The 25,066-nt window shown below is 47.2% G+C and overlaps 1 protein-coding gene across 1 annotated transcript; it reads right to left on the bottom strand.

The window, feature by feature from the left end:
- Positions 1 to 229: 229 nt before the first annotated feature.
- Positions 230 to 1,578, bottom strand: SOX3 (SRY-box transcription factor 3). The gene has a single exon (XM_046672547.1). It carries the CDS (start codon positions 1,576 to 1,578, stop codon positions 235 to 237), a length of 1,344 nt encoding a protein of 447 aa, XP_046528503.1. The 3' UTR covers positions 230 to 234.
- Between the last annotated feature and the right edge of the window lie 23,488 nt (positions 1,579 to 25,066).

The following is a 25,066-nucleotide window of genomic DNA, read 5'->3' as shown; positions in this document are numbered from 1 at the left end:
CCAGCCTACAAAAGGGGAGGGTGGGGCAGCAGCGAGTTCTAGAAAGTCCCATTTCCGCTGCTCCAGACTTCTTTTTGCTTTTGTACAAAACCCGATAGCTACAGCAAAACTTTGTCCTCCCCACCATCGGTACAAGGCAACAGTCCCAGGCAAGCAAAGCTAAACAACAAGGCATCCCAACGTGTGGGTGCGGGGCGGGGTGGGGGAGGAGGGGCGGCGAGCTCAGGCCGGCGCTCAGATGTGGGTCAGTGGCACCGTTCCGTTGACGGCAGTCCCGGCGCCCTGGTAGTGCTGGTGTACGCTGTGCAGGCGGCCGCCTGGCAGCGGCGAGGCGGCGTCAGCCGCGTCCCCGCCGGGCGGCAGGTACATGCTGATCATGTCGCGCAGGTCGCCAAGGCACGCGCGCTGCGAGTGCGATGTGATGGCGGGCGGCGGCGAGCTGGGCTCGGTCTTCACCACCGTGCCCATGGGGCCCAGGCTCATGGCGGCGGCGGCGGCTGCGGCGGCGGCGGCGGTGGCGGGCTGCTGCCCGTAGGCGGCGGCGGCGGCGGCAGCGGCCGAGGGCGCCATGCCCCCGTAACCCGAGGCGGCGGCGGCGGCGGCAGCGGCGTTCATGTAGCTCTGAGCGCCGGGCGGCATCATGGGGCTGTACTGCAGGCCGGCCATGTCGTAGCGGTGCATCTGCGGCAGCGCGGGCGGCGGCGGCGCGCTGCTCATGGTCGCGGGCTGCGCGTAGCCTAGCTGCTCCTGCACCAGCGAGTACGCGCCGTTGGCCCAGCCGTTCACGTGTGTGTACGTGTCCAGGCGCTGGCCCACGCCCACCGGGCTGCTGGCGGCGGCGGCGGCGGCGGCGGCGGCGGCAGCGGCGGCGGCGGCAGCGCCGGGGGGCAGAAGGCCGCCGGGCAGGGAGTACTTGTCCTTCTTGAGCAGCGTCTTGGTCTTGCGGCGCGGCCGGTACTTGTAGTCCGGGTACTCTTTCATGTGCACAGCGCGCAGTCGCTTGGCCTCGTCTATGAACGGCCGCTTCTCGGCATCGGTCAGCAGTTTCCAGTCGGCGCCCAAGCGCTTGCTGATCTCAGAGTTGTGCATCTTGGGGTTCTCCAGGGCCATCTTGCGCCGCTGGCCGCGGGACCACACCATGAAGGCGTTCATGGGCCGCTTCACGCGATCCTGGTCGCTGCCCCCGCCCCCGCCGCTCGCGCCCCCGCCGCTGCCGCCGCCTGCGTTCGCTCCGCCGCCTGTGTTCGCGCTACTCTTGCCTGCACCGCCCGGGGCTGCGGGGCCTCCCGCGCCTGCCGCTGGGGTGGGTGGCCCGACGGGATTCTTGAGCTCAGTCTCCAGCAGGCTATACATGGCTGGGGCGGGAAGAAGGTGCGCCAGAGTGGCGGGAGGAGAAGGCGCTCCCGGGGCTGGAGCAGCCACCGTGAAAAGGCCTGGGGACTCCGTCGGAGGGGCGCTTGGGGGCCGGTGGGCCAGTGGGTCGGGCGGGAAAGGCAGGCTTGTCGAAGTGCTCCGCGCCAAGTCAGCAGGAACCCGCGGGCTACTCGCACCTGATGCGTTGTCTCGGGCTGGTCGCATTCGCTGTCTGGCCGGGCGCTTGCCGGGCCCCTTATATACCTGCTCGGATCCCCCGGGGTTGGGGCTCGGTCCGCCCCTCGCCACCCGCAGGCCCCGTGATTGACAGGCTCGCAGTGATGCGCCCTGGCCAATCATCACCGAGCCCCCGTTCGGCCTCGCTGGAAAAAAAAACTTCGGGGAGCCCTTTGGTTCACCCCCACGCCCCTCTTGGGCCTGGTGACGTGATGAGAGTTATTCAGGATGCAAGAGTCCGGGAGAGCCGCTCCGAGTCCACCAATTAGGGTCTCAAAAAGTTTGAAAGAACGAAACTCAAGGAGGTGATGGAGGGGGGAGGGGGCGAGCGAGCAGGATTGGGGAGGAGGGGGGCAGAGAGGCGCCCAAGGGGTTCAGAAAACAACTTTGCAGCCCTGTCAGGGCCAAGCGGCGCCCGGTCCCGGGGCCACCGTGCAAAGCCTCCTGCTGTCTGCGCAGGAGTCCTCCGACCGCTTCTGCTGCCAGCGCTAGGGACACTGGGCATCGCCAGCTACTCAGGCGGGCTTGGGGACTCAGGGCGCAACGGAGGTGCCCCGGGTTGTGGCTCCGAGAAGCCCTCCCTGGAATCGGCCCTTGTCCAGCCGGACCCTCCGCCGGGAAGCCGCGGGCCAGCGCTCCCAGGACTGAACGGTGGTCAGGGACCTGGATACGGGACACAGGCTTCGGGACCGCGTAGCGCTCGGGGGTGTGGCTCTCCGCCGGTTTGTGTGAGGGCCAGCACTGAGCCGCCCGCCGCCGGGTCCGGGCGGAGGCGCTCCTACGCGGTGGTGCGGGCACTGTGTGTGGGGTGGAGGGGGTGAACCGGCTTCGGCTCTCTCCCTCCAGGCCCCCGCTTAGCGGCCCCTTTTTGTCTCTGCTCTCTGGCCATTTCGGTTTTTCCAGTCCGATGCCCCTGAGGGGGAGGGTCGGGCCCCTTGGAAAATCCGTTTTCATGGCAACACGGAGCCTCTCCAAGTGAAAGAAAAGTTTCTTGGAGGGGGGGACGGTGGCCGGAGAAGAGCCGAGGCCGTCATCGGGGCGGACCGCCCGGCCCCCTCCACTGGCCGCGCACCTGCCAGGACCACCGAGCGCTGCTCTCGCCGCGCCGCCTCCCCGGGGAGCAGGCTCTGCTAACGGATTCCGTCCGTGTCCTTTTTTGTTTTACAGCCTTCCTGACCGGATCCTCGAGACTCGGAGCGGGACACTCACCCGCATGTTGGGTTGTCTGCCAAAGACTAGCGGCGCGGGAACCCGGGCTGCGGGGAGAGGGAACTCCGACAATCGCCTCAGCCAGCCCAAACGGGTGGCACAGCGTCTGAAACTCCCGGAGCCTCCCGAGGTGATGGGTGGGAAGGAGAAGCCAGCCGGGCAGAAGTGGCAGAGATTGAAATAAGGTGTCCACGCGGTTTGCGCCCTCGCCCCCCAGCCTCGTGGAAAGGTGGAGAACCAAAAGAAAGGCGTAAATCCCAAGTGTGAAAAAAAAAAATTACAAAACCCTAGGATTTTAGCTTCTTAGCGCTAATGCAAGACCAGGCGATCCAGGGGCGCCTACAAACCAGGAGCTTCCCCCTTTCCTGAACGAAGCCAGAACTATGCCGTTGTGGCTTGGGGGGCATAGAGTAGGCCAGCCCCCTCTGGGGCGGACCGTTGGCACCAGAATCCCGACTGCCAGCTGGCATCATCTCCTGGAAGTTTGGGGTCTCAAAACTCGTCCCTTAAGTTTGGGTTCCACCTGGTCTACGTTCTCTTGCTCATCAGGACAGAAGGAAGCAAACGTCCACAGCCAAGGGCTGCGATCATTTGAATGGCTGTGCGGATTTAGGGTTTTAAAGTAAACCATCTGGAGCGGTTCTGTGTATGGGTCTTATGTGTGTGTGTGTGTGTGTGTACGCTCGTGCGCATACGGGTGTGCACACTTAAGTTGCCGCAGACTGGAATGCATGGCTCAGAAAACGCAATGGTTCGGCAATCCCCACCTGCACCTGTTTTCTTGGCAAACTGGCTGACAAAGTCAAATTTCCCTAGGCAAACCCACCTTCTCCCAAAGAAGTCCATGTGCAGTAGCCCTCCTGCCGCCTTCTCCAGACGCCCTCTCGGGTTCTCTGGGCCTCCAGGGCTGTTGCTAAGTGAAGCGCGTTTTAGGAAACTACCCAACCGACGCGCAGCCTGGCGTCCAGTAGCCTGACAGATGTCAGGATTCTTTCCAAGTTTTAGGACCCAAGTAAGCCGTTGTGGTGACAGCGCCTGGGCTGCATGTTTCCCAAGGCAAGGGATGCGGTGCTGGGCCTGTCCTCCTCCCCGCAGCAGATTATCTGGAGAGCTAGTCACTGCCCCCAGCTGTTTGTCATTTGATCACACCTAGCCCGCGGTTTAGGCGAGCTTATTTTCACATTACATCCTTCTGACAGATTTACGGGAGTCTTTTACTAGGACCAGACACCCTCTCCCCTACTCCTGGCTTCCTTCGGAGGCCGTGATTAAACCGGTCTCGCTGCCTGGTGGCTCTGGGGTGGTCTGCACAGCCCCAAGTAAGAGTCACGCCGAATTTCCCTCGAAACACTTCCGAGGAAACGTCCTCAACCCAAACTACTATTTCAATAAACAAACAAGGTTACCGCTGCGGGCTTGGGGAGGTGGGAGACAGGCTGGAAGGAAACCTGTTCCTCTTGGCTCGCTAGCAGTGAAGGCGCAGGTACCAGCCGAGCGGCGCGACCTTCGCTGGGGGTCGGAAGAAGTGTAGCGGCAGGGACTGCGACCCCAGGGGCCTCGGGTCAGGCGGGGGCTGCGGGGAGGTAAGACAGCCGGCGGAACCAGAATCGGTGTCTCTGACACCCACCCTGCACCGGGTGAGGAAAGCGGAGGGACACAGCGGGATCCAGGACCAGTCCTCTCCAACCTCTCCGGGAGAAGAGAGCGTGTTCGGTAGCTCTCTCGCCCTTTGGGGCCTCCGGGAGCCCGTGGGCGGCATGCAGAGTCCCGGATGGCGGGCTGGGAACCCAGCCAAGCACTCCCTCCCCATTCTCCCCCCGCCCTCGCAAGAAAGCTCCAGCTCCCTCCGACTGGGGCTGGCCTGGGGCTCCTAGGACCCAGGGCGGGGCAACAGCGCCGTTTGTTGGCTTCGGTTGGAAACTTCACCCAGAAGCGCCCCTTCCCGCCCTCCGGGGCTTCGAGGTCTCCCCAACCCTCCAAGGAGAGGCAGCCGGCTTCGCCGCGGGGCCGAAGCGGCGCTCATCCTTAGAGGGCCGGTTATGGCAAAACTCGGGGACCCCAGGCTTTAGCCTGGTTGGCCCGGCTGGCTCCGGGTGACTAGGGCGCTCCCACTCCGCCTTCCTCCAGATTCGAGCCGTGGAGGAAATCAGGTGTCCCAAGGGCCTCATATCTGCAAAGTACGCTTTTAGCAGTTGTGCCCTCGAGCGCCTGGGAGAGAGAGCAGATCAGGAGAGGGGCTATCCCATCGCTCTAGCGGGGGTGCCCGTGTGAGCCTCCTCAGCAACTGCTCATGGGGAGCCTTTTTCGGGGTTTCCGGCTGGATCAGGATCCAGTCTCTTAGAAGACGTGCTGTTTGCGTGCTGGGTGGGATCAGGTGGGTGCGCGTCGGTGCCGCTCGCTGGGGGGGCTGAGGCCTGACAATAGGGTCGAATGTTCGCCTTTTTCAAGTGCAGCGGAGCCCAGCAAGCGGTCTCGCTTTGAGGAAGTGCGAAAAACTTACCCTGACGACCCTCAGAAACGCTTTACTTTCCAGCAGAAAAAAAGTTTGCTTACCTAGAGGCAGTAATTCCTATTTCTTCCTGAGGACATCTCTTGACTATTTGCTGTGGCTGCAAGCCAAGATTGTATATTTAGGCCACAGATTTAGGTCCTTGATCAATAAATCAAAGGCTTGGGTCTGTTGTGGAACCATCTCTTGTAAAAGGTCGGAAAGGTCACCAGCAGGCCAACCGGGTGGAAAAGACAGCACCTTCTGTTCTCGGAGCATTCAGTTTGATCTCCCTCCGGCAGTCCGCGGCACCGCACCGCGCCGCCCCGCCCCCCGCAGCTTCCAATGCAACACTAGTTCATACAGGTCTGGGAAGGAGCTGAAGATCCTAGGCTGGTGAATACAGGTTGCAAACAATAACCGAACTGATGCTCTCTAAAGAAATGTCCCTAGTGGCTACGGAAGTGTGTGGTGACATGGTCCTCGAGGTACCAAAAAGTCTCCTGTGGGCGGTACAACTGTATTTTGTTGCACTTTAGCGTAGCTCTTTTCTGGAGGGAGGGTGTACTTTTAAAAGCGAGTTTCCAAATTCGATTCACTTGGTTAGCTGAGCTGTACTTGGTAGATATGCTGGGAATCCCCTTGGCCCACACCTTGACGCTCGGTAGCAAAGATTACTTTCACACGCGAGGTATTAAGATATTGATGACCAGCTCTCTTTTCCCTAGGTACGGAGCAACTACCAGGAATTTGACAACCTAAGCCTTCAGCGTCCTCTCGCTGACCTCATAACCTGAACACTGCCTAACACAGCCCAACGCTGCTGCCATCTCCCCGGAGGAAGGAAGGCTCTGCCCGGGAACTGGGTCCCATTTCCGGAGGGTCTTCCAGGTCACGGCCACCGACCTCTTTCTCTCTCTCCCTCCCCTCCTGCCCACGACTCTCCGCATGCTCTCAACTCTTCCAGGTGCCAAACCTGCACCCCTGCAGAGCAGCATCCCGGAACCCCGCACCCTATAGCCAGGCCTGCCCTCCCACTAGGCCTGTCGCCTTTTCCACTTCCTTCTATGGCTGCAAAGGCACGGCCGTCTACAGCCGCAAGGTGGCCTGCCAGAAGCCCGGGCCCGGAAAACAATCTAAAAATCGTTATCAGTACCTAATGATGTTTGAGTTACTCCACGTCCCCACAAGTCCACACGCTTATTCAGACAGCAGGGGACACGGACCCACCAGGCCTGTCAGTGCTCCCCAGGGAAGAGTGCCTGTATAATCACTAGAGCTCCTCTGCACCTCCAGAGTAACCGGGCAAAACCATCGGCCCCAACTGCAGGGGGCGCAGGATGGCAGGCTTGGGGCTGGGGAGAGCATCCTGGAGAAAATTTTAAAACTCAAGGCAACATCCAGGTGTTCTTTATGCCTCTCTTTTCTTTTTTGCTACTTCTCTCTTTTTCTTTTAAGAGACTGGAGAGCCATGGAATTCGATGCGCGGAATTTCTATGTTCTCTTCGCCTCTCTTTTTGGTCGTCATTTCACCAAACCTTTGTGGTACACCCTACTATGTGCGGTGTTGTGCGCCAGGCACGGGAGGAGACCCCGCCCTTTCCCATTCAGCAGCAGAAGGCAGCGGCGACCTGGGAGACCTCCAGGGGGCTGAGGACTGAGGTGCGCCACGGCTCGGGGCCCCGCTCGTTCCCCTTGCGCGCGCGCTTACCCCCGGCCGCGCCGAGCTGCGCCGGCCGAGCGGGCCCGCCGACGCTCCCTCGGGCCTGGAGCCCCCCTGCCGGGCGTCCAGGCGCCGCCGTCTGCGTGGCGGACAGGAGAGGCTGTGGGCCGCCGCTCTCTACGGAGAGCCGGGAGGAGGACGCGTCCCGGGAACAGCCAGCGTGCGGCTGCCTGCCAGGTATGGAGGATGCCCATCCTCAGGCCGGCCCGTTTCCGCGCGGGCCGAGGCCGGACGGGGCGACAAAGCGAGGTCTGTCGCGAGGCCTGGCCGCGCTGGTGTTTTGGCGTCTAGGCCGCCGTCACCCCAATTCCACTTATCCGAAAGCGTCGCCGGGTTACGACCTCGAGGCTTTGCTAACGTGATGTTTGTGTAATTAACACTGTCTCCCCTTGTTTCTGAACATATTTCCTCCCCGAGCCCGGCCTAGCCTTCGTTTGAAAAGGCAAGGAGAACGTCCCAATCACCCTTTCTAATGGGAAAAAACTGCCCCTTTTGTGGAATGGTTTCTTTACAAAGCCAACAACCAACCTTATTTTCTAGTTCCAATGGCTATTCCTTTATGAGTTATATTATTAAAGAAATCCGACACTAATTGTGCCGATTTAACTTGTTAATTAGTTGCAAATAAACTATTCATTAGTGGTAAAATAAAATAAAACCCATGTGCCTAGATATCATTCCACAGTCACATATTGTAGTGTCTGCATAGCATAGGCATACTAAATTAAGTTCCTAAAAGGTTTCTCCTCAGGATAAATAATTAAAATATATTCTACTTTAATTGACATTATAAGAGGACATAAATGAGCTTTTCCTTTTAGAAAGAAATAGCCATTTCTAAATAAAGCTTGCAGTCTGGAGAATGGAGGCTTCAGCCAAATGAATAGTCATTACTACCTTTTCAACGACGTGGGCCTTTTGATCAGAAAAGAAATTAGCTCTAAAAAAACAGACAATGGAAGCCTGCCCTGCAATAGGAAGAAAATTAGACGGCCAAGGCTCTTCACAACACCTATTTCTATAAACCATAGAGCTCCTTGCTTTTCAATTACAGCTGTTCATTTCATATAAGGAAAGGGGAAAAACAGGCCTCTAATGTAAACTCCTTTCACCATAAAGCCTCGCTCCTGGCACGCAGCCAGACTGCCTACTTACTATTGTTTTTAGTCCTCTCATCAATTAGCTAATACTATATATTTTAAATGACTCTGAGGGTATTCACGGATTCCCTCCCCCCCTTCCCCACCCAGACAAAACCCAAGCTGGACTCCCATGAAAGGGCTACCATTCGGTGCACAGACACTTAAATGTATAAAGTTTAATGTTTTTATTGTTTCCCAAAGAAAAACCATATTGAAGACCCTGCTTTGTTTTTTTTTTCCTATATTTCTTAGTCCATTATTGAAAAACCCAGACGAGGTGATGACAGGGGAGGGACATAAATGAGCAGCTTTCAGTATTGTTTCTAATTGTTCACAGAGCTAAATCCATCTCCAGATGATTTTTCTGTGCCCTTTAGACCATAATTTGGTTAATACATCTTTGTATTTTAAAAATATAGATTTTGAAATTTGCTAACCCCATTGGTTTGGTGTCATTAGATATAATTTCATTTTTAAAAATTTACTAAGTCTTCACTATTTTGGTGAAATTATCTAGCCTGCAAGGAGAAAAAATAATCTGTTTGTAGAGTGTACTACAAGATAAAACCTTCAACATACCTAAAGTAATAATATGAGAAAAAATATTTGGCAATAATACCAAAGAGTCTTAGTAAGCCTTAAGATGCACATTCTAGAAACTTCAAAATTGAGGTATAGGCTGGAAAGGCTTTGCTTCCTTTGAAATTAGAATACTTATTTATCTAATCTTTATAAATCACTATGTAAATGTCCTGAAGAACTAAACAGTCGTGCAAAGCAATAGGGTTGGTCTGGGACCTTACTCTGGGATTGTGCTAATAAAAGCACTTAGAATTGTGGGGTTTCAAAAATACAATTAAATATAATTGAGTTATTCACTATAAAATAAAGAAATATTTTTACATAACTATAAAATCATTTAAATAAAATAACACAATAACCATGGACTTGTACCTGATGGGTATCATTGTCTTGATCCTTTAAACAACTTAGAGATAGTCTGCCAGCTTAGAAGAAAGGAATGGACAAGAGTAGAGACAGTAGGATGCTATTCAAAGTATTTCTAAAGAACAATGACAAAGAATTGTTACCAAAATGGTTCTTTTGTTCCTGCTTTCAGCATGCATTCCTTGTTGAGGATGCTTCCATTTGATGGCTTCCTGCCATATGTTTGATATCAAGTAAGTTATTATGTTTGCTTTTTACTTTTAAGCATTAACTTCTTTGGTGCTTTGTTCAAATGGATGTCAGAATAGAGTTACCAAAAGCTGTCCAGACTGACTGAGAGCTGCCTGAGGAATTTGGTGGGTCTGATTTTATGTATCATAGAACTTGACTTTCATTTTGGAAGGAGAAATCAGGTATGTGATGTTGTGGGCAAGTGAAATGAAATCTGGGGGAGTACCAAAACTGCCGGGGGAGACCTGAATCCTTAACTACAGCTCTGGAAGGGACAACATATTCATGAGAGTGATAGAAAAAAATGTTTCTCAGGACGTTTACATGAAGTAGAGCCTGGGTGTTTATACTCTCTGTTTTGGGCAAGTTCATTCATTTGTTTTTATTGAGGCATAATTGACATATAACATTATATTAGTTTCGGGTGTACAACATAATGGTTTATTCGGTATTTATATATATCCCCAAATGATCACCACAACAAGTCTAGTTAACATCCGTCACCACACATAGTTACAGTTTTTTTCTTCTTGTGATGAGACCTTTTAAGATCTACTCTCTTAGCAACTTTCAAATACACTATACAGTATTATTAACTATAGTGGGCAAGTTTATTAATCTCCCTGAACCTGAGTTTTGTCACCTGAAAAAGGTAGGTAGTCAGGCCTTCTTTCACTGGCTTGGGGTGGAGAATCAATGAGATATTACAGCTGAAAGCACCTGGCACTCTGTTTAGCCCCGAGCAAGTTCAATTAAGAGTTGTCTTGTTTTTCAGCTAGCCTTATTCCCTCGAAATAGGATTGAAAATTCCTCTAGTGTGGGGGAGAGGGGACCATGTCACTTTTCTTACCTCTTATATGGCTATGCACAGATGTTTGTGGAATGAATCATAGTCCTTGAGGAAGTCCTTTTGGAATGAAAGAAAAAAATGAACTAATTACTCCGTGGTTCCAATTCTGCACTGCGGTCTCCCACGTTCGCACAGTCACTTGAGATTGTTTCTACCACGGCTCTCTAGAGAGCACTCACTGAGATGACAGGGGTTCTGCTTTGTGACAGAGGGGCCTCTTGTGTTTAATTCTGAGATAACATAAAATATCTTTTATAATAGAGACATGCCTGCTGTTAAAAATATACAATTAGTGTCATATGGATCTTAAATTCTTTATATTTGCTTAAAGTGTAAGATTTAATTTTTTTCCTTCAGAGCTCAGTAGAAGGTATTATTGTTCCTATAGATTGCATCAGGAGTTGTGTTGAATTAGGAGAGGAGTCTTGTTCACATTTCATAGCTTTTATATTTTCTCCAGGGTCTCAGAATAGGCACAATTGAGCAAACCAAATTTAAAAAAGTAGTCCTAATCACCTGCAGAGATTAAAGTCTTATCGTTCTTCACAGTGGCTTCTAAAAAGACTTAGAGAATTACAAAAACATTTTTTTTAAACAAATAAATTACAGAGACTTCAGTTCAGATTAAGAGTAATTTTGTGGTTAGTCTATGCCATTGCACTTGAAGAAACAGATCTAGCATGAAACTTGGATTGACTCCTAGTTAAAATTCCTGCTGAAAGACTAGCTAAGGCTCTGAGGGATAAAAATGCAGCACAAAGGAATAGTTAAGAGCCCAAGACCTGGGTTTGAATCCTTCCCCTGCTCCCTAATAGAAGTTATCTGACTTTTCTGAGCTTCAGTTTCATCTATAAAGTGGGAATTGATGATATTTACCCCTTAAGGTGATTGTGGAAAATGAAGTTGTGTAAATAAAATACTGAACTCAGTGCCTAGTACAAGGTCATAGGACTCAGCAAATGTTAGGTTATCATCTTCATCATCATCATCACAGCGACCTTGTGAGCTATGTAGCACAGATGGGGGCAGACTTATTTATATTTTAACAGATAAGGAAACAGGCTTAGAAGGATTAAGTGACTTGTCCAAAGAGGTGGAGCTTATTGTTGGCAAAATCAGGCATGGAAGGGACTCCTCCTGACTCCTTGTCCAGTTTTCTTTCCACCAAGCTATAGTTTGCTTGCACTGTGGCAATGAGTGTGTTTGTCATTTTAGGTTGCATAGCCTACAGTGTTATTGATACTATACCATATTAAGAAGCATGTCATTATTTCTTCCTATTTTTCAGTAAACCACTGAGTGATGGCCAGATGTCTTAAGCAACAGTGACAAATGGTAGAGGAGGAATGGGGAGGGACCCTCCATCCCCTAGGTTGTTCCCCCAGAGGAGGACTGGCCAGGGACTTCACCAGTTCTCAAGAAGTACTAATTTGAAATATTAAAATTAACACTGAATCAGATTCAGGATTAAATAGGTAGACCAATATGCTAGTGTGCGCTTCTCACACAGTGCACACTAATCTCTCACGGTGATGCATATCTCCTTTCATTCTTAGGAGTTGAAAGAATCCCATATTTTATTAGCCCTCCCAGGTGGGCCTCACATTGATAGTCATAGCAAAGTAGTCTGATGACCCAGCATCCAATTCACCAGCAGTGACTTCTGACTTTTCCCAGTGTTCAAGTTAATCTCTTGGTTTATGTCATACTCATGCAAAGGTGGGTTTGCCAGAGGTTTCAGGAAATTATGATGATGGTGACCATTTACTAAAGCGTACTACAAACTGACACTGTATGTGACCTTGACCTTTACAGATGTTATCATGTGTGTTTAATCCTCACAAACTAAGGTTACACACATGGTGACAAAACTTTGAGATTTGATCAGTCTCCAAATGATGGATTCTCTTCACGGCACTGTCCTAGGAGCGCCTGATTCCCTTACTGTGTGATATTTGACAAAGACCCTTCTTCTCTCTGGGTCTCACTTTCCCCATGTGCGGAATGAGGAAAGTGGGCTAGATGCTTTCTAAGGGCCCTTTCCCTTGTAAGGTTTTACAGATTCCCAAAGTTCCCACATGTCGCCATGTTTAATAGTAAGTAAACTGAAGTGGTCCCTCATTTTCTTCAGAAATGGCCATTCTCCTAGATGTCCTAGTTAGAGTCATCAGCTCCAGCACCTCCAGCAGCAAGCAAATCTCAATTTGTTATAAGCCTTTGCTCAATCTCCGGAGTCTTTGAATGACTGTCTTTGCTAATTTTGACTAGTTTAGTAGATGCCTCTAAATCTAAATCTCTGTAAAGAGTTTTTAGCAGGAGGGTGACATGGTCAGATTCCCAGATTGGAATGCTCATTCTGGCTGTTGAGTGTATCTCCCAGGGTGATTTGTAAGTATTAGATAAGATAATATATATGAAAAGCCCTGGCATGTGGTTGGTACTCAATGGATATTCATTGTTTTGGTTGTTAAATTGCTTATCACCTCAAGTGTGACCTTAGAGGAATCACTTCCTGCCCCTGGGTCTCAGTTCCTCCAACTGTAAAATGCAGGTAATCTATCTGTTTTGTTAGTTTGTTCATTGATTCATTGTAATCTTTGGTTCTTCCCTTTCTCTCAGTGACCCTCAGCCCAGATAACCTGGGTTCTCCTCCAGTCTATTTCAATAGAGCTTAGTAGCTTCCACCTGGCATCATTTCCATTTGATTTTGGGATTTCAGTTAAAATTTTAAAATACATGGTGGTATTCTCCAAAAACAGGCATTATAGTGGGTGGCCTCCAGGAAGAACTCTGTAAATGAGAAAGCAGACTTCATTTTACCAGGCTTTGTGGTTGCCTTTTGTCCTCATTTTGGTAAGTTACCCCTTATTTTTGAGGGCCCACAGGGCATTTAACAAAAGAAGGCATAGTTGGGGCTGGCCCCGTGGCCGAGTGGTTAAGTTCACGTGCTCTGCTGCAGGCGGCCCAGTGTTTCGTTGGTTCGAATCCTGGGTGCGGACATGGGTGCTGAGGCAGCGTCCCACATACCACAACTAGAAGAATCCACAACGAAGAATATACAACTATGTACCGGGGGGCTTTGGGGAGTAAAAGGAAATAATAAAATCTTTAAAAAAAAAAAAAGAAGAAGAAGGCATAGTCAAGGTTCAGGTAGAGATTAGACATATTATCTGATACCAATAAGCTTTCATTTTGGTCGAAAGGAAGTAATTGATTGCTCAGCAATTTGCAGTTGTATTAAGTCAAGAAGCTAGGCTGGTGCTCGTCTTGTTAAATGCTCATTTTTTAAATCAGTTACTCTGCCTTGGACAGTGTGGAAGAGACAGATGCTGCTCTCCAGGAACTCAGTCTGTTAGAAGAGTGACTGAAACAAAAGCCAGCTTCTCTTCAAGGCATTTGCAAAGGTGTCAAATGTTGTAGGAGTAGAGGGGAGAGAGGGAGCCATTTTGTCTGGGATATTTTAGAAAAGATTCTTGTAGAAGGTGAAGTCTGAGTTGTGAGCTATGCCTTGAAAGACACAAATGGCAAAGATCCCTGATGGAGAAGCAGCTAGCACAAAGGCCCGTGGGTAGGATAGTGCAAGGCATGTTTGGGAAATGGTGAGGAGATCAGTGTGGCTAAGAACTAGAAGGAGCCGCAGTGCAAGTTGGGAGTTAGGGTTAAATTGCTGAGGACAGTGAAGGCCAAGCTGAGAACTTGCACTTTATTCTCTGTGCAGTGAGGTGCCAGCAGTCCCCCTGCCCCCACCTCAGGTAGGATTTGCAGTGTCTCAGTGATTTTTGAACAGGAGAGTAATCATTATAGTGAGGTTCAAAATCAGTTATTCATTGTAGTGGAGAAATTTGGGCTTCCTTCAGTTTTTCTGCGATAACAATCCAAAAAAGAAAGTGCCTTGGTAATTATTAGTGCACAAGAGAGGCAATGTGGAGAAGCTGCGAGTTCCTACGCCAGAAAGCTGGAGACCTGAGTTTGAGTCCTGGTTTGGTGGTAAGCCCACTGTGTCACCTGAGGCAGGTCACTTCCCCTCTGTGAGCCTCCCGTGTGCTCATCTGTCAAAGGGGCATGATCATTGCCTTCTCAGATGGTTATGTTAATCAAGTGATAGCACAGAGAAAATCTTTCCGTAACTCTAAAATATTATCTGTAAGCGAATAACAGTTTTTTATTAAGAACCAAGTTGCAATGAAGCTGCATTCCAAAGGAAAGATTTCTACAGGCATTTCAGCCTATTTAGCCTAGGGCCAGTGAGGGGAGGAGTTCCCTCCCGCTTTCACTGCCCACCCCAGGCCCTCAGGCCTCCTTACAGGCATTTAAAAAATTTTGTCCTCCCCTCTAATCAACCCAACTTTAGAATTTTTCTCCGGATCAAGCAACCTTTGAGCCTAATTCTATGGTCCCTCCAAACAGTGGGCTGCAGAGCCTTAATTAAGTCATTCATTCCTTCATTCATTCCAAAAGTGTTATTACTATGTGCCAGGCACTCTTCTAGGCACTTGGAATACATCAGGGAACAAAACCAAGATCTTTGCTCTTGTGGAGCCTACATTCTATTGTGCGTGTGTGTGTGTGTTGCAGGGGGACGGACAAGCAAGAACCAGTTAACGATTCTAAAGCTAAATATATAGTATATGAGAAGATGGTAAATGTTTCAAAAAAATAGGGCGGGGAAAGGGAGGAGGGGGTTGGGTGTGCTGGGTGTGAGAGCAGTTTACAATTTAAATGAAAAAAAAAACTTACCTAAAAGGTCTTTGTAAATGGAAAAGCCCTAAGCAATGTTAGAGATTTATACTATTAGACAAATTTGAAGCTAACAAAGTTGTCTGCATCTTTTTGTAGGATCATCTGACTTTAAGGAACTTCATTCATTCATTCCTGCTTGGCCGAATGAATAAATGCTGATGATAATAATGATAGCTATTATTATGGAGTGTCTACTATGTGTTAAGCTTTATTTATGTAGGATCTCATTTAATCCTTGTAATAACTCAGTAATGTAGACATATGTCCCCAAGTGAGCGACACTCTGGAGTGTAAGCAGTGAGTCTGATTAAGGACACCCTTCTTTCTGCAAAGCAAAGTGAGGGGAAAATGGCTTTTTTTTTTAAAAAGATTTTACTTTTTCCTTTTTCTCCCCAAAGCCTCCCGGTACATAGCTGTATATTCTTCGTTGTGGGTCCTTCCACTTGTGGCATGTGGCACGCTGCCTCAGCGTGGTTTGATGAGCAGTGCCATGTCTGCACCCAGGATTCGAACTAACGAAACACTGGGCCACCTGCAGCAGAGTGCGTGAACTTAACCACTCGGCCACAGGCTCAGCCCTAGAAAATGGCTTTGATGGGGATTACTGATGTCTTTGAGATTGGCAGGGTCAGCTGCTTAGCAAGGTCTGGCAGTGTCTCTGCTTCCATTGCCTTTGGTCCCATTGTTTTATCAGAAGTCACCAGTGGCCTCAAGATGTGGCTGTTTTAAAGAAGTTATCTTACCAGCTGCTGGGATAGGCTGGTTGATGTGGTTGGGGGTTAAGCTTTGTCATATAATTGAGGACCCCCTGTATTAAAATCCTCAGTTTTGTAAGGTGAAGTCATGTGCCCCTCTGTTAGAGAGGAAGAATATTAAGGAAATTGTGAGAGTGGATGAAGCTTTTAGCTTTTTTCCGTTATAGCTACTAAGTTAATAACAAGTATAGCATTGTGTCCAAGTTGGAAGCACTAAGAAAGGAGAGCCTCAGCCTCCAGACTGTGTGGCAGTTAACTAATCAGCTAAGAGGAAACGAGGATGAGGGGATTTGGAAAATGTAGAATTGGGAACCAAGAGGAAAGGTAGGTGAGAAGTCCTTGTCACACTGCCAGGCCAGGCTGCCCTGGGCTCAGTCAGGGGAAGGGCCCAGTTCTCCCTCCCCCTTCCTTGCCTCCAGTACTGCAGTTCACTGAGTGTCTGGCTCATGCTGAGGTGGAGAGCCAGCTAGAAAGGACACTTTGCACTCTGTTGGAGAAACCAAAAATGACCAGACAGTGGGCTATCAAAGGCTCCCAGTTCTGCTCTTTCAATTTATAGCCCTAAATCCATGGTCTCTTTTCCCTACCCAAAGCCACTGCCTCATCACCCCTTTACTGTTTTATTAAAATAGTTTCTTGTATTCTAAGCTCTCTAATATCCAGATTTAACCCTGTAACTTAGCTGTTTTGAATTATTCAATGGCTCTCCACTTCCTGTAGAATAAAGCCAGACTCTTGCAGGTGGTATGTAAGGGTCGTCAGGATCTGGTCCCGGGGTGCTTGTCCCTTTCTTCCCTCCCAGTTGTGTGACCAGACTTTTATGTTTTAGCTCAAGCTTTGCCTCCTCCATCCAGGCAGCTATCCCTAGTCCCCTGGCATGGTTCTGTGTTCCTGCCTCTGTGGTTATTGTATATAATGTTGCTTTAATTATAAAGCTTTCTAATTGTTTGCTTGCTTTTGTCTCTCTGCACCATGTTTCCAGTGACTCTAGAGAAGCATTATTCATTTTTTGCCCCAGCTGTTTTGCTCCTTCAGTCACTACATCTAACTATGAGTAACTTACCCTTCTTGTCTGCACTGACACATCCTGCCTCTCTCTGGCACACATCATTTACTTCTCTTCCCCTGCATTCCTTTTCAATTCAGTTCACTTCGGTTCATGCCATTTAGCAGGCAGTGTGGTAGTTTCTGGAAATAGGAACATAAGGAAGATGTGGTTGCTGTTTTGTGGGTCTCACGGTTTAGCAGGGAGACTGCTGAGGACAAACATTCTTTCGTGCAGTCTGTAGGGCCTGCAGCCCCTTCTCAGGGGCCTCTGGGGACGCCTTTCCTCCAAGTCCTCAACAGGAGCAGCGCTGCTCCTCTCTTTTATTCTTGGGCTTCTGTAGAAGCTTTTGTTTGGGTGGGAGGCAAAGGGATTCTGCTGCTAAAAACAATTGTTTGGATACTGTTTTAAAGTAAGACATACCGTGTTAAGCACTATAAAAACAGTCTTAACAAAAGAGACAGACACTCTGTCCTCTTGTTTGGCAAAACTTGGTTTCTTTGCTAAGCCCCAGCTATTCTGTTTACACTTTCAGGGAGTTTGGAGGCAGCTAGATGGGTGTCCTTCCACCTGTTTCGAACTTTTTCCTACTTGCCCCCGCCTAGCTTGCTGAGTGAACGTTCCCCTTTTCGCCACTATGCAATTCAGAGGTCTTCAGACTTTGGGGCAGACAACATTTTAGCTACCTCAAAGCGTTAAGTTACCTGGAGAGGAGTTGTGCTGAGTCCTCTGTTTCCCGGGCAGGACTGGTGGCCCTCTTTGCTGTGCCAGTGGAGCATTCTGTGTTGACCTCAGTGAAAGCCCTGACCACAGTGTGATGCCACTGCCCCATTTTATATTTGTCAGCTCCCCCACTCCCACAGGAGAATGTGAGCCTCTTGAGGGCATTGGCCTCTCTGTGTCCTCAGTGTAGGACCTGCAGAGAACAGATGCTCATTAAGATTTGAAGAAGGAAGAGAAGACACATGGCCATATGGCGGGGGGTGGGGTGGGGTTACAAGCAGGGGATGTAGAGGAAAATCTTTACCGCAAGGGCCACCCATTTCCTAGCCCAATGCTGAGGAGATAATGTGGACCTGAAGCGCTGAGAGGTAAGGGGAATGGAAGTGCACATCGTGAGGGCGCAGGGAGCATGGGCCAAGGCACTCAGGGATTCTGCTTTCCAAGCCTTCTGGGTGACTTCTTGGGGAAAACATTTCTCCCCTCCTGGAATTCAGCCTTCTCTATTTCTAGGCCTGAGCTGAGAAGGGATAGCTTGTCTTTGAAAGTGTTTCCTCTGTAAAGTGGAGACTTGAATCCAGAGGCTGAAGAGATGTCACAATGTTTCAAATTCTAGGAAGTTGTCACTTAATCCAAAAAGTTTTAGGGCGATACTTAGGAAAGTGTTGAAAGTGGCCTTGAGGAAATTAGTGTTTCCGGAGCACAAGCGCAAGGCTCTGTCCAAGGTATGTGCGCTTCTGAGTTTATTCACCATTCCTCCATCTCTCCTCTCCCCGAGCCTGCAATGGCAGGAAGGCAGGTCACTGGAAGTGATGGTATCTTCAGGGAAGTCACCTTTCTATTCAATCTACAGCCTCGTGCTGAGAAGGACAAATCTCTTTAACTTTGACAGGCAGAATTTCATGCTACAGGAGAAGAAAATGGTTGTTTTCTAATTCCAATTGATTGATAGTGATATTTTAGATATTAACGTGCTGCATTATTCTGCTTTGGCCACCTTGATGGTAACTTCCGATTCTTTACCCAGGAAATCACTGTTTTATTTCCTCCCACTGCCTGGGGAAAGTCAAATTTTCCGCAAACTTTAGACGTGAGAGTTATGCAAAAATGCATACCCATCATCAGGAAAATGTCTTCATTAACACGTAAACAATGGTTCGTTACCCACCGATGTGTTAATTTATGTTAAACCCATATAATTGACATGCAAATTCCAGTTTGCTTACCCCAGATTTTACCTGCCCCGCTCACCACTAAGACCTCTAAGGAAACCCTCTTTGAAAAAACGTTTCTAGTTTTTGTGTCCTGCAGTTTCCCTAAGGGACAGAATTCGAACAAGCGATGGATCTGTAGGGTGACTAGAGCCGAGGCTTCTGCCAAACTAAGAAGTGCTTGCTTAATGCAGGAAAAATCATTCAGCCTTGTTTTCCTAACATATTTTGCAATTGAGTTTTATTAACTATGTTTATCCTGTGAGCATCCAAAGAGGTACAAGGCAAATCACAAAGGCTATATTTTAGAAGTCTAAATAATCATAAGCCTACCTTAGTAGTTAATGCACATGCACATGAGGACCAAAAGGTAGTATTATTTCTTCATTTTTGTCATTCATTATTATTTCCTGTATTTTCAAACTTGGGCAAGGGACCAGCTCAGACCGATGTGCTTTTGAACATATGGCTGTTTGTCAGATGGGCCACTGAATCTCCTCACTACTGTGGCTGTGGGGTAGGAGAAACTTTGTTTCAGACTTGCTGTCACTTTACCCGAAATTGACTTGTCTGGACAAGACAATTTGTTTGCTTTTATTGTCCTCAAATTAAACTACTGTCTGACTCTTCAACTTGTCTTAAATGTTTGATTAAACACTGGGAGAATTGTCAATATCGCTCAACTTCTAAGTCATTGAACATCCTAATCCTTCACATTCCTCGCGGCTGAGGCCATTTGCTTTCCGATTTCTCTCAAGCAGTCGCGGGGTGGTGTCAGCTGCCGAGGGTTAGAGCCTTTACTTCTGCGCTGCAGTCTGGTGATCATCCTCTGTGAGGGAGGCTTGGAGACTGACTAGAGGTTTACAACTCACTAAAGATGAAATAAAACATAAGCTTAGCTTAATACATTCTCAAGCAGTTGGAAGCCCACATATTTAGTTGCTTCAGAACATCTCCAGTTTACCCCAGTGTGTTCATACCTGCTTCCCTCAGATAAACAGGCAGTGGAAAAACTTCTGTCATCTTTAGTCAAGGTTCCAGTTGTTAAAATTGGAGAAATTAATGTATTCTCTTGAGCCCAAACACCTGTTTATCCCGTGTCCCCTACCACGAATAATCAGTTCTTCTCATGATTATGATAGGCCTGTTGAGAAAATTGCCCATCTTCTTATTACAATTTTTATGCATACTCAAAATGAATATTTAAACTGTGATTTGTCAAGAGCTGTGTCCAGTTGTTAGGTTTGCACAATGGTATGTGAGTAGGGCATACACCAAAGTGGGTTTAATATAAAAATAAAATGCTTGGGATTTCTCAGTCTCATCCTAATAAAATACCAAGAGCCACATCTACTCCCTGACCCCTTTTTTTTTTAACACCTCTGGTCACAAATATATGCTCGAAAAGAAGATAATTATCATAAGGCATCTATATGATTACAGATTACTCGATTGTAAATCCTTCTTTGGCAAAATTACTTGATTGATTTTGGAATTTGAACCTCTTTGTGATACACTGCTTAGAAGTGACCATTTCAGAGAAGGCAAAAGGGGACTTAGGCACACTCAGAAAAGAGTGCTGCATAAATAAGGGGAATCACACTGAATTGCCAAAGATTATTTTAATGGCTCGAACCCCTTCCTGTTAGAATAATTACAGGAACATCTTTAAGCTCTTCTCCGAAGAACTTGTGAATTGAAATAGAAAATGTTTTAATGAATATAAATTATTGAAAAATTTGTATTAGAATTTTCAGGATGGATGATTTTTGTGTTCCCCTCCCCTGTTCATTAAGCATAAGCAATCTTTAATGCGTTTTCCTTCCATAATGTGCATATTATTTATATGATTATGTATAGCATTGTGTCACATAGAAACACACCTCTTTAGGATGACTGTCATTTTAGGGAAAATATGCATAAATCAGGTTTCTAAAAAGCTACATTTCAGAATAACAGCATTTTTTCCCTTTTAGAACTGCAAAAAAAAAAAAAAGTCTGGTTGTAGTTTCTGCTTGTAAGTTTAGCTAAGTGATGACAAATATCAGACTATTTTTTACATCAGAGAATAGTGATGCATCAGTTTCCTAATTCTGAAAACCCCGTTAGTCGTCGCAATGGAAATGAAGATTTCTCTCAAGCATCTGCCTGGAACAGAAGTCCTTCCGACAGACTGTGCCTAACCTCTCATTAAATCAGCGTGCGGAGGACTAACCAGCAGATGCTGCTGACATGAACCCAGATGTAATCTCTTTAACCTTGTCCTGTAAGGTACGCACAAGTCATGACCGGGGAATTCAAAGTAAATTAGGTTTTATATGAAAGTCTATAATCTAAATTCAATTTGATTAAAATTATGCCTGATTTGTGTTTGTAATGAAATATTCCCTTGCAGCTATTAGTAGTGGTTTTTTTAAATTCATACACCTAAGTCTATTTTTTCACATCCCTGTCTATCTTATTTTAAGATGGCCGGCTTTCCATCATTGCCCTTCCCTCACATTCTTAAAATGAAGAGGCTTTTAAAGGAAGACATAAGGAAAATATTTGTTTGTCAAACTAATCCACTGAAATGGCAAACATATTATCAGGAATGAATGGGGAAAGGGTCACTTTACAAGTCCAAGTATAGTTTTTTTCTATGTTGGAAATATTTTCTCTATATTTAGTATCAGATTATTAGAACTGCTTTATTACATGTAAGCTTCATCCTACAACTATTTTGTTAAATTAAATTAATTATTCTTATCAACACAACTTCTCATGGAAATTCAATGATAATAAAAAATCATTAGTCATTACGAGAATTTCTCTGTTGTTTTTACATTTCTTATTCCTTTTCTAAACTTTATGTTTTATGTATGTAATTCCACTTTCTGAGGATAACCTACAGAGAGTTTAAAACATCTTGGCTTCAGATATTTTTTGAGCCAGGAGCAAAGTCGCAAGAAATTTTACAATTCATTTCTTAAAGCTATGGTTTTTCTTCTTTAACATCTTTAACATCTCCACCCTCTTGCTATGACCCTCAGGGGTTTGAATGAGCTAATGCCTAGGAGACCCCAACTCTCTCCCCTCATAGCTATCACCCAGCGATTTGCTGCTTGGCTTTAATGTGGTCCTGAGAAGCAGGGTGCAGATATGGGCCAAAATGGTTGGTATCAGGGAACTTTAGGAACACACTCAGGAGGGAGAAACCCAAGAGGAGGCTAGTGGTGTTTACAGTTTGGGGACACCAGCGCACTTCTGGCTGAGTGCTTCCCGCGAAGAATTGCTCCCAATATTGATTTGTGAAAAAGTCAGTTCTGTTAAAACTGAGAACATAAGTTTGCTCTTTGCTATCTTAACCTAAAGCGTCCTCCTCATGCAATGATTGGAGCATCCTGGAGAGGTAGAATGTATGCTGGATTGGGAGTTTGGATGCTGCAATCCTAATGCTGTCTCTTACCTTTTGATAGCTAGCTGTGTGGCCTTGGGCTAGTCACCTTCTTTGGATGGACCTTCATGCTACACCACAGATATGTTGGTCATCCTTTTTAAGAATTACTAATTGAAATTTTAAAAAAGTTATTAAGATATAATTTATATTCAGTAAGATGCCTAGATCTTAAGTGAAGAGAAGGATCGATTTTTGAATATGTATACACCCATGTAGCCACCACCCAGATCAGGATGTGGGACATCCCCAGTACCCCGGCAAACTCCCATGTGCTCTCCTAGCCACTCTTTGGGTTGTTATCACTAATTAAAGTTTGAGCTAGGTATTAATTTGTAAAGTCTTTTTTTTTTAAGATTTTATTTTTCCTTTTTCTCCCCGAAGCCCCCAGTACGTAGTTGTATATTTTTAGTTGTGGGTCCTTCTAGTTGTGGCATGTGGGACGCTACCTCAGCATGGCTTGATAAGTGGTGCCGTGTCGGTGCCCAGGATCTGAACCGGCAAAACCCTGGGCTGCCGGAGCAGAGCGCGGAAACTTAACCACTTGGCCACAGGGCCAGCCCCTAATTTGTAAAAGTCTTGATCTCATTTAGCTGACTCTGTTTGGACAACATCCACTCAATAAGTATTTAATAAAACTATTGTTGTTAGTGCCATGGGGTCAATTCTGACTCTTAGTGACCCTGTGTACAGCAGAGGGGAGCCCTGCCCCGTCTTTGTCTTTTTGCACCATCCTCTCACCTTCTGGTGCTTTGTCAGACAATGCTCTGCTGCTAGTCATAGGGTTTTCTTGGCCCGTTTTCCGGAAGTAGGTGCCCAGATTCCTTTTCCTAGTCTGTCTTAATCTGGATCTCTGCTGAAACCTGTCCACCATGGGTGACCCTGCTGGTATTTGAAATACCAGTGGCGTAGCTTTCAGCACCACAGCAACACGCAGCTGCCACAGTGTGACAACCAACAGACGGGTGGTGCGGTTCCCTGACCGGGAAATGAACCTGGGCCATGGTGCTGAATCTTAACCACTAGACCACCAGGGCTGGCTAATAAAAGTATATGTCTATATATGTATATATTTTTTTTTCCTTTGGGATTTACTGTGACTTTTCTGTAGTCTCTTTTCTTAAGCAGGCAGAGTTTCTATGTAGCCTATTGCTCTCTGAGTGTAGACTATAAAGTCAAAGCCCAGAGGGCTCACTCCTTAGGTACCTGTGAGCCCAACAATAGTATCAGGGCCAATATTCTCCAGTGCTCACTCCCACTGTTCTAGGTTTCCATCTAGGATCTGGGAAAAAAGCAAAAGGAACTATTTTCACATGTTGCACTGGGCATAGTGTTAAACTGATTAACAATGGAATAACCACATGTAATATTGACATAGTGCTTTAGGGTTTTCTAAAACATTTCCTTCTACATTCCTTCTTGGGTCTTCACAGCTACTCTGCAAGACCTGTGCTGTCCTTCTCTTTTACAGAGGAGGGTGTGAAAGCTCAGCGAGTGAAATGACTTGCTCAGGATCACACAGCCAGGAAGTGGAGGTATTCGAATTCTGCTTTAGGTTGGTCTTACCTCAAAGCCGGTTAATACAGCAAAAAGACTTTCAGAATCTTGGCCCTGTGTTCCCAAATGCCATCCTTTCTCACATATATATATATATATATATATATATATATTTATATTTATATTATATATGTATATATATTTTTTTCTTCAGGAAAATGGCCTATAGGAGTTCCTGTTTCTCTGCTTTCACCTTTCTACGTCACATGGCAAAGTAGTTTTGTCAGTTGTTGGGCCAGTGAGAAATGGCAGTGGCAGCCTGTGGGCGAATTATTCCATAGGGACGTTATCGCAGAGCTGCTGTGGAAGGAAGTGATTAGTATGAACTGGAAGCAGTGTCCACGTGAGGCAGTGAAGTCTGGCTTCACACTCAGAGGAGTAACTGGGAAGTCGTGGGCTGGTCTCCAGATATTGCAGTGCCTAGCAAAGGAGGCTGCCACTAGGCTGGCTATCTGCTCTGAGCATTCTCCTCTTCTGAGAGTGAAGTGGGACTGCGGGGGAAGATTGTCTTGAATTGTCCTGTCCATTAAGGTAGCCACTAGTCACATGTGACTATTTAAATTTAAATTTTGATTACTTCAAATTAAATGAAATTGAAAAATCAGTTCCTCAGTTACACTAGCCACATTTCAAGTGCTCAATCGCCATATAGTTAGCATATTGAACAGTGCACGTATAGAACATTGCCATCATTGCAGAAAGTTCTATGGGACAGCAGTGTCTAGATTGGCGACAGCCTCCATCCTATGTGCTGAGAATTCTACTCAGCAGACTTAGGGGAAGTGTACCCCAGACTCTCTGCAAGCCTCTGTGGGTCCTCACCCTTTGCCTTGGCTCCCTCCCGCTGCCCACGCCTTTGCAACCAACTAGCCTTGCCTCAGGGAGAAGCTGTTTCTTTTTCCTTTCCCAGCTCTGGCTTTTCTCCTTGAAGGTGAAGGCAGATCTTGTCTTTCAGAAGAAGCAATAGTCTGTTCTCTTTGTTGCTAAAATAGAAGGGAGTCCAGTCTTTGCGGGTCATGAAAGTGGGAAAAGAATTAAGGATTCCCGCTCGAATTATGTTTCTCTTGGCCTATCTTTCCCCACTTTTGTTGAACAAGATAATTTCTTAGCAAATTATATCCTTAGCCAATATGAGGCTAACTCCCCCTCTCCCAATCAGGTTTCGCATGTTTGCAGCTCTTGGGGAGAAGGTCACGGGTGACCTTTTGAATTTTGGGCTTGGGATAATGAAGGTCTTTTGGACTTTGAGGGAGAAGGTCATAAGCACCTTTTGAGTCACCTTCGATTTTAGGATACAGTTTGTGTTTGTTCGCACTGCCCATAGCGATTTTCATATTTAGGATGGCTTATTAGTACCAGGAATTAAACCCTTTTATTAACGGCAGGACATCTTAAAACAATTACTAGTCATTGTTAAAGAA

Source organism: Equus quagga, chromosome 10 (genome assembly GCF_021613505.1).
Source record: "Equus quagga isolate Etosha38 chromosome 10, UCLA_HA_Equagga_1.0, whole genome shotgun sequence".
Classification (NCBI taxonomy): Eukaryota; Metazoa; Chordata; class Mammalia; order Perissodactyla; family Equidae; genus Equus; species Equus quagga.
The sequence above is the reverse complement of the archived record's forward strand: the minus strand, read 5'-3'. Positions and strand labels throughout refer to the sequence as shown.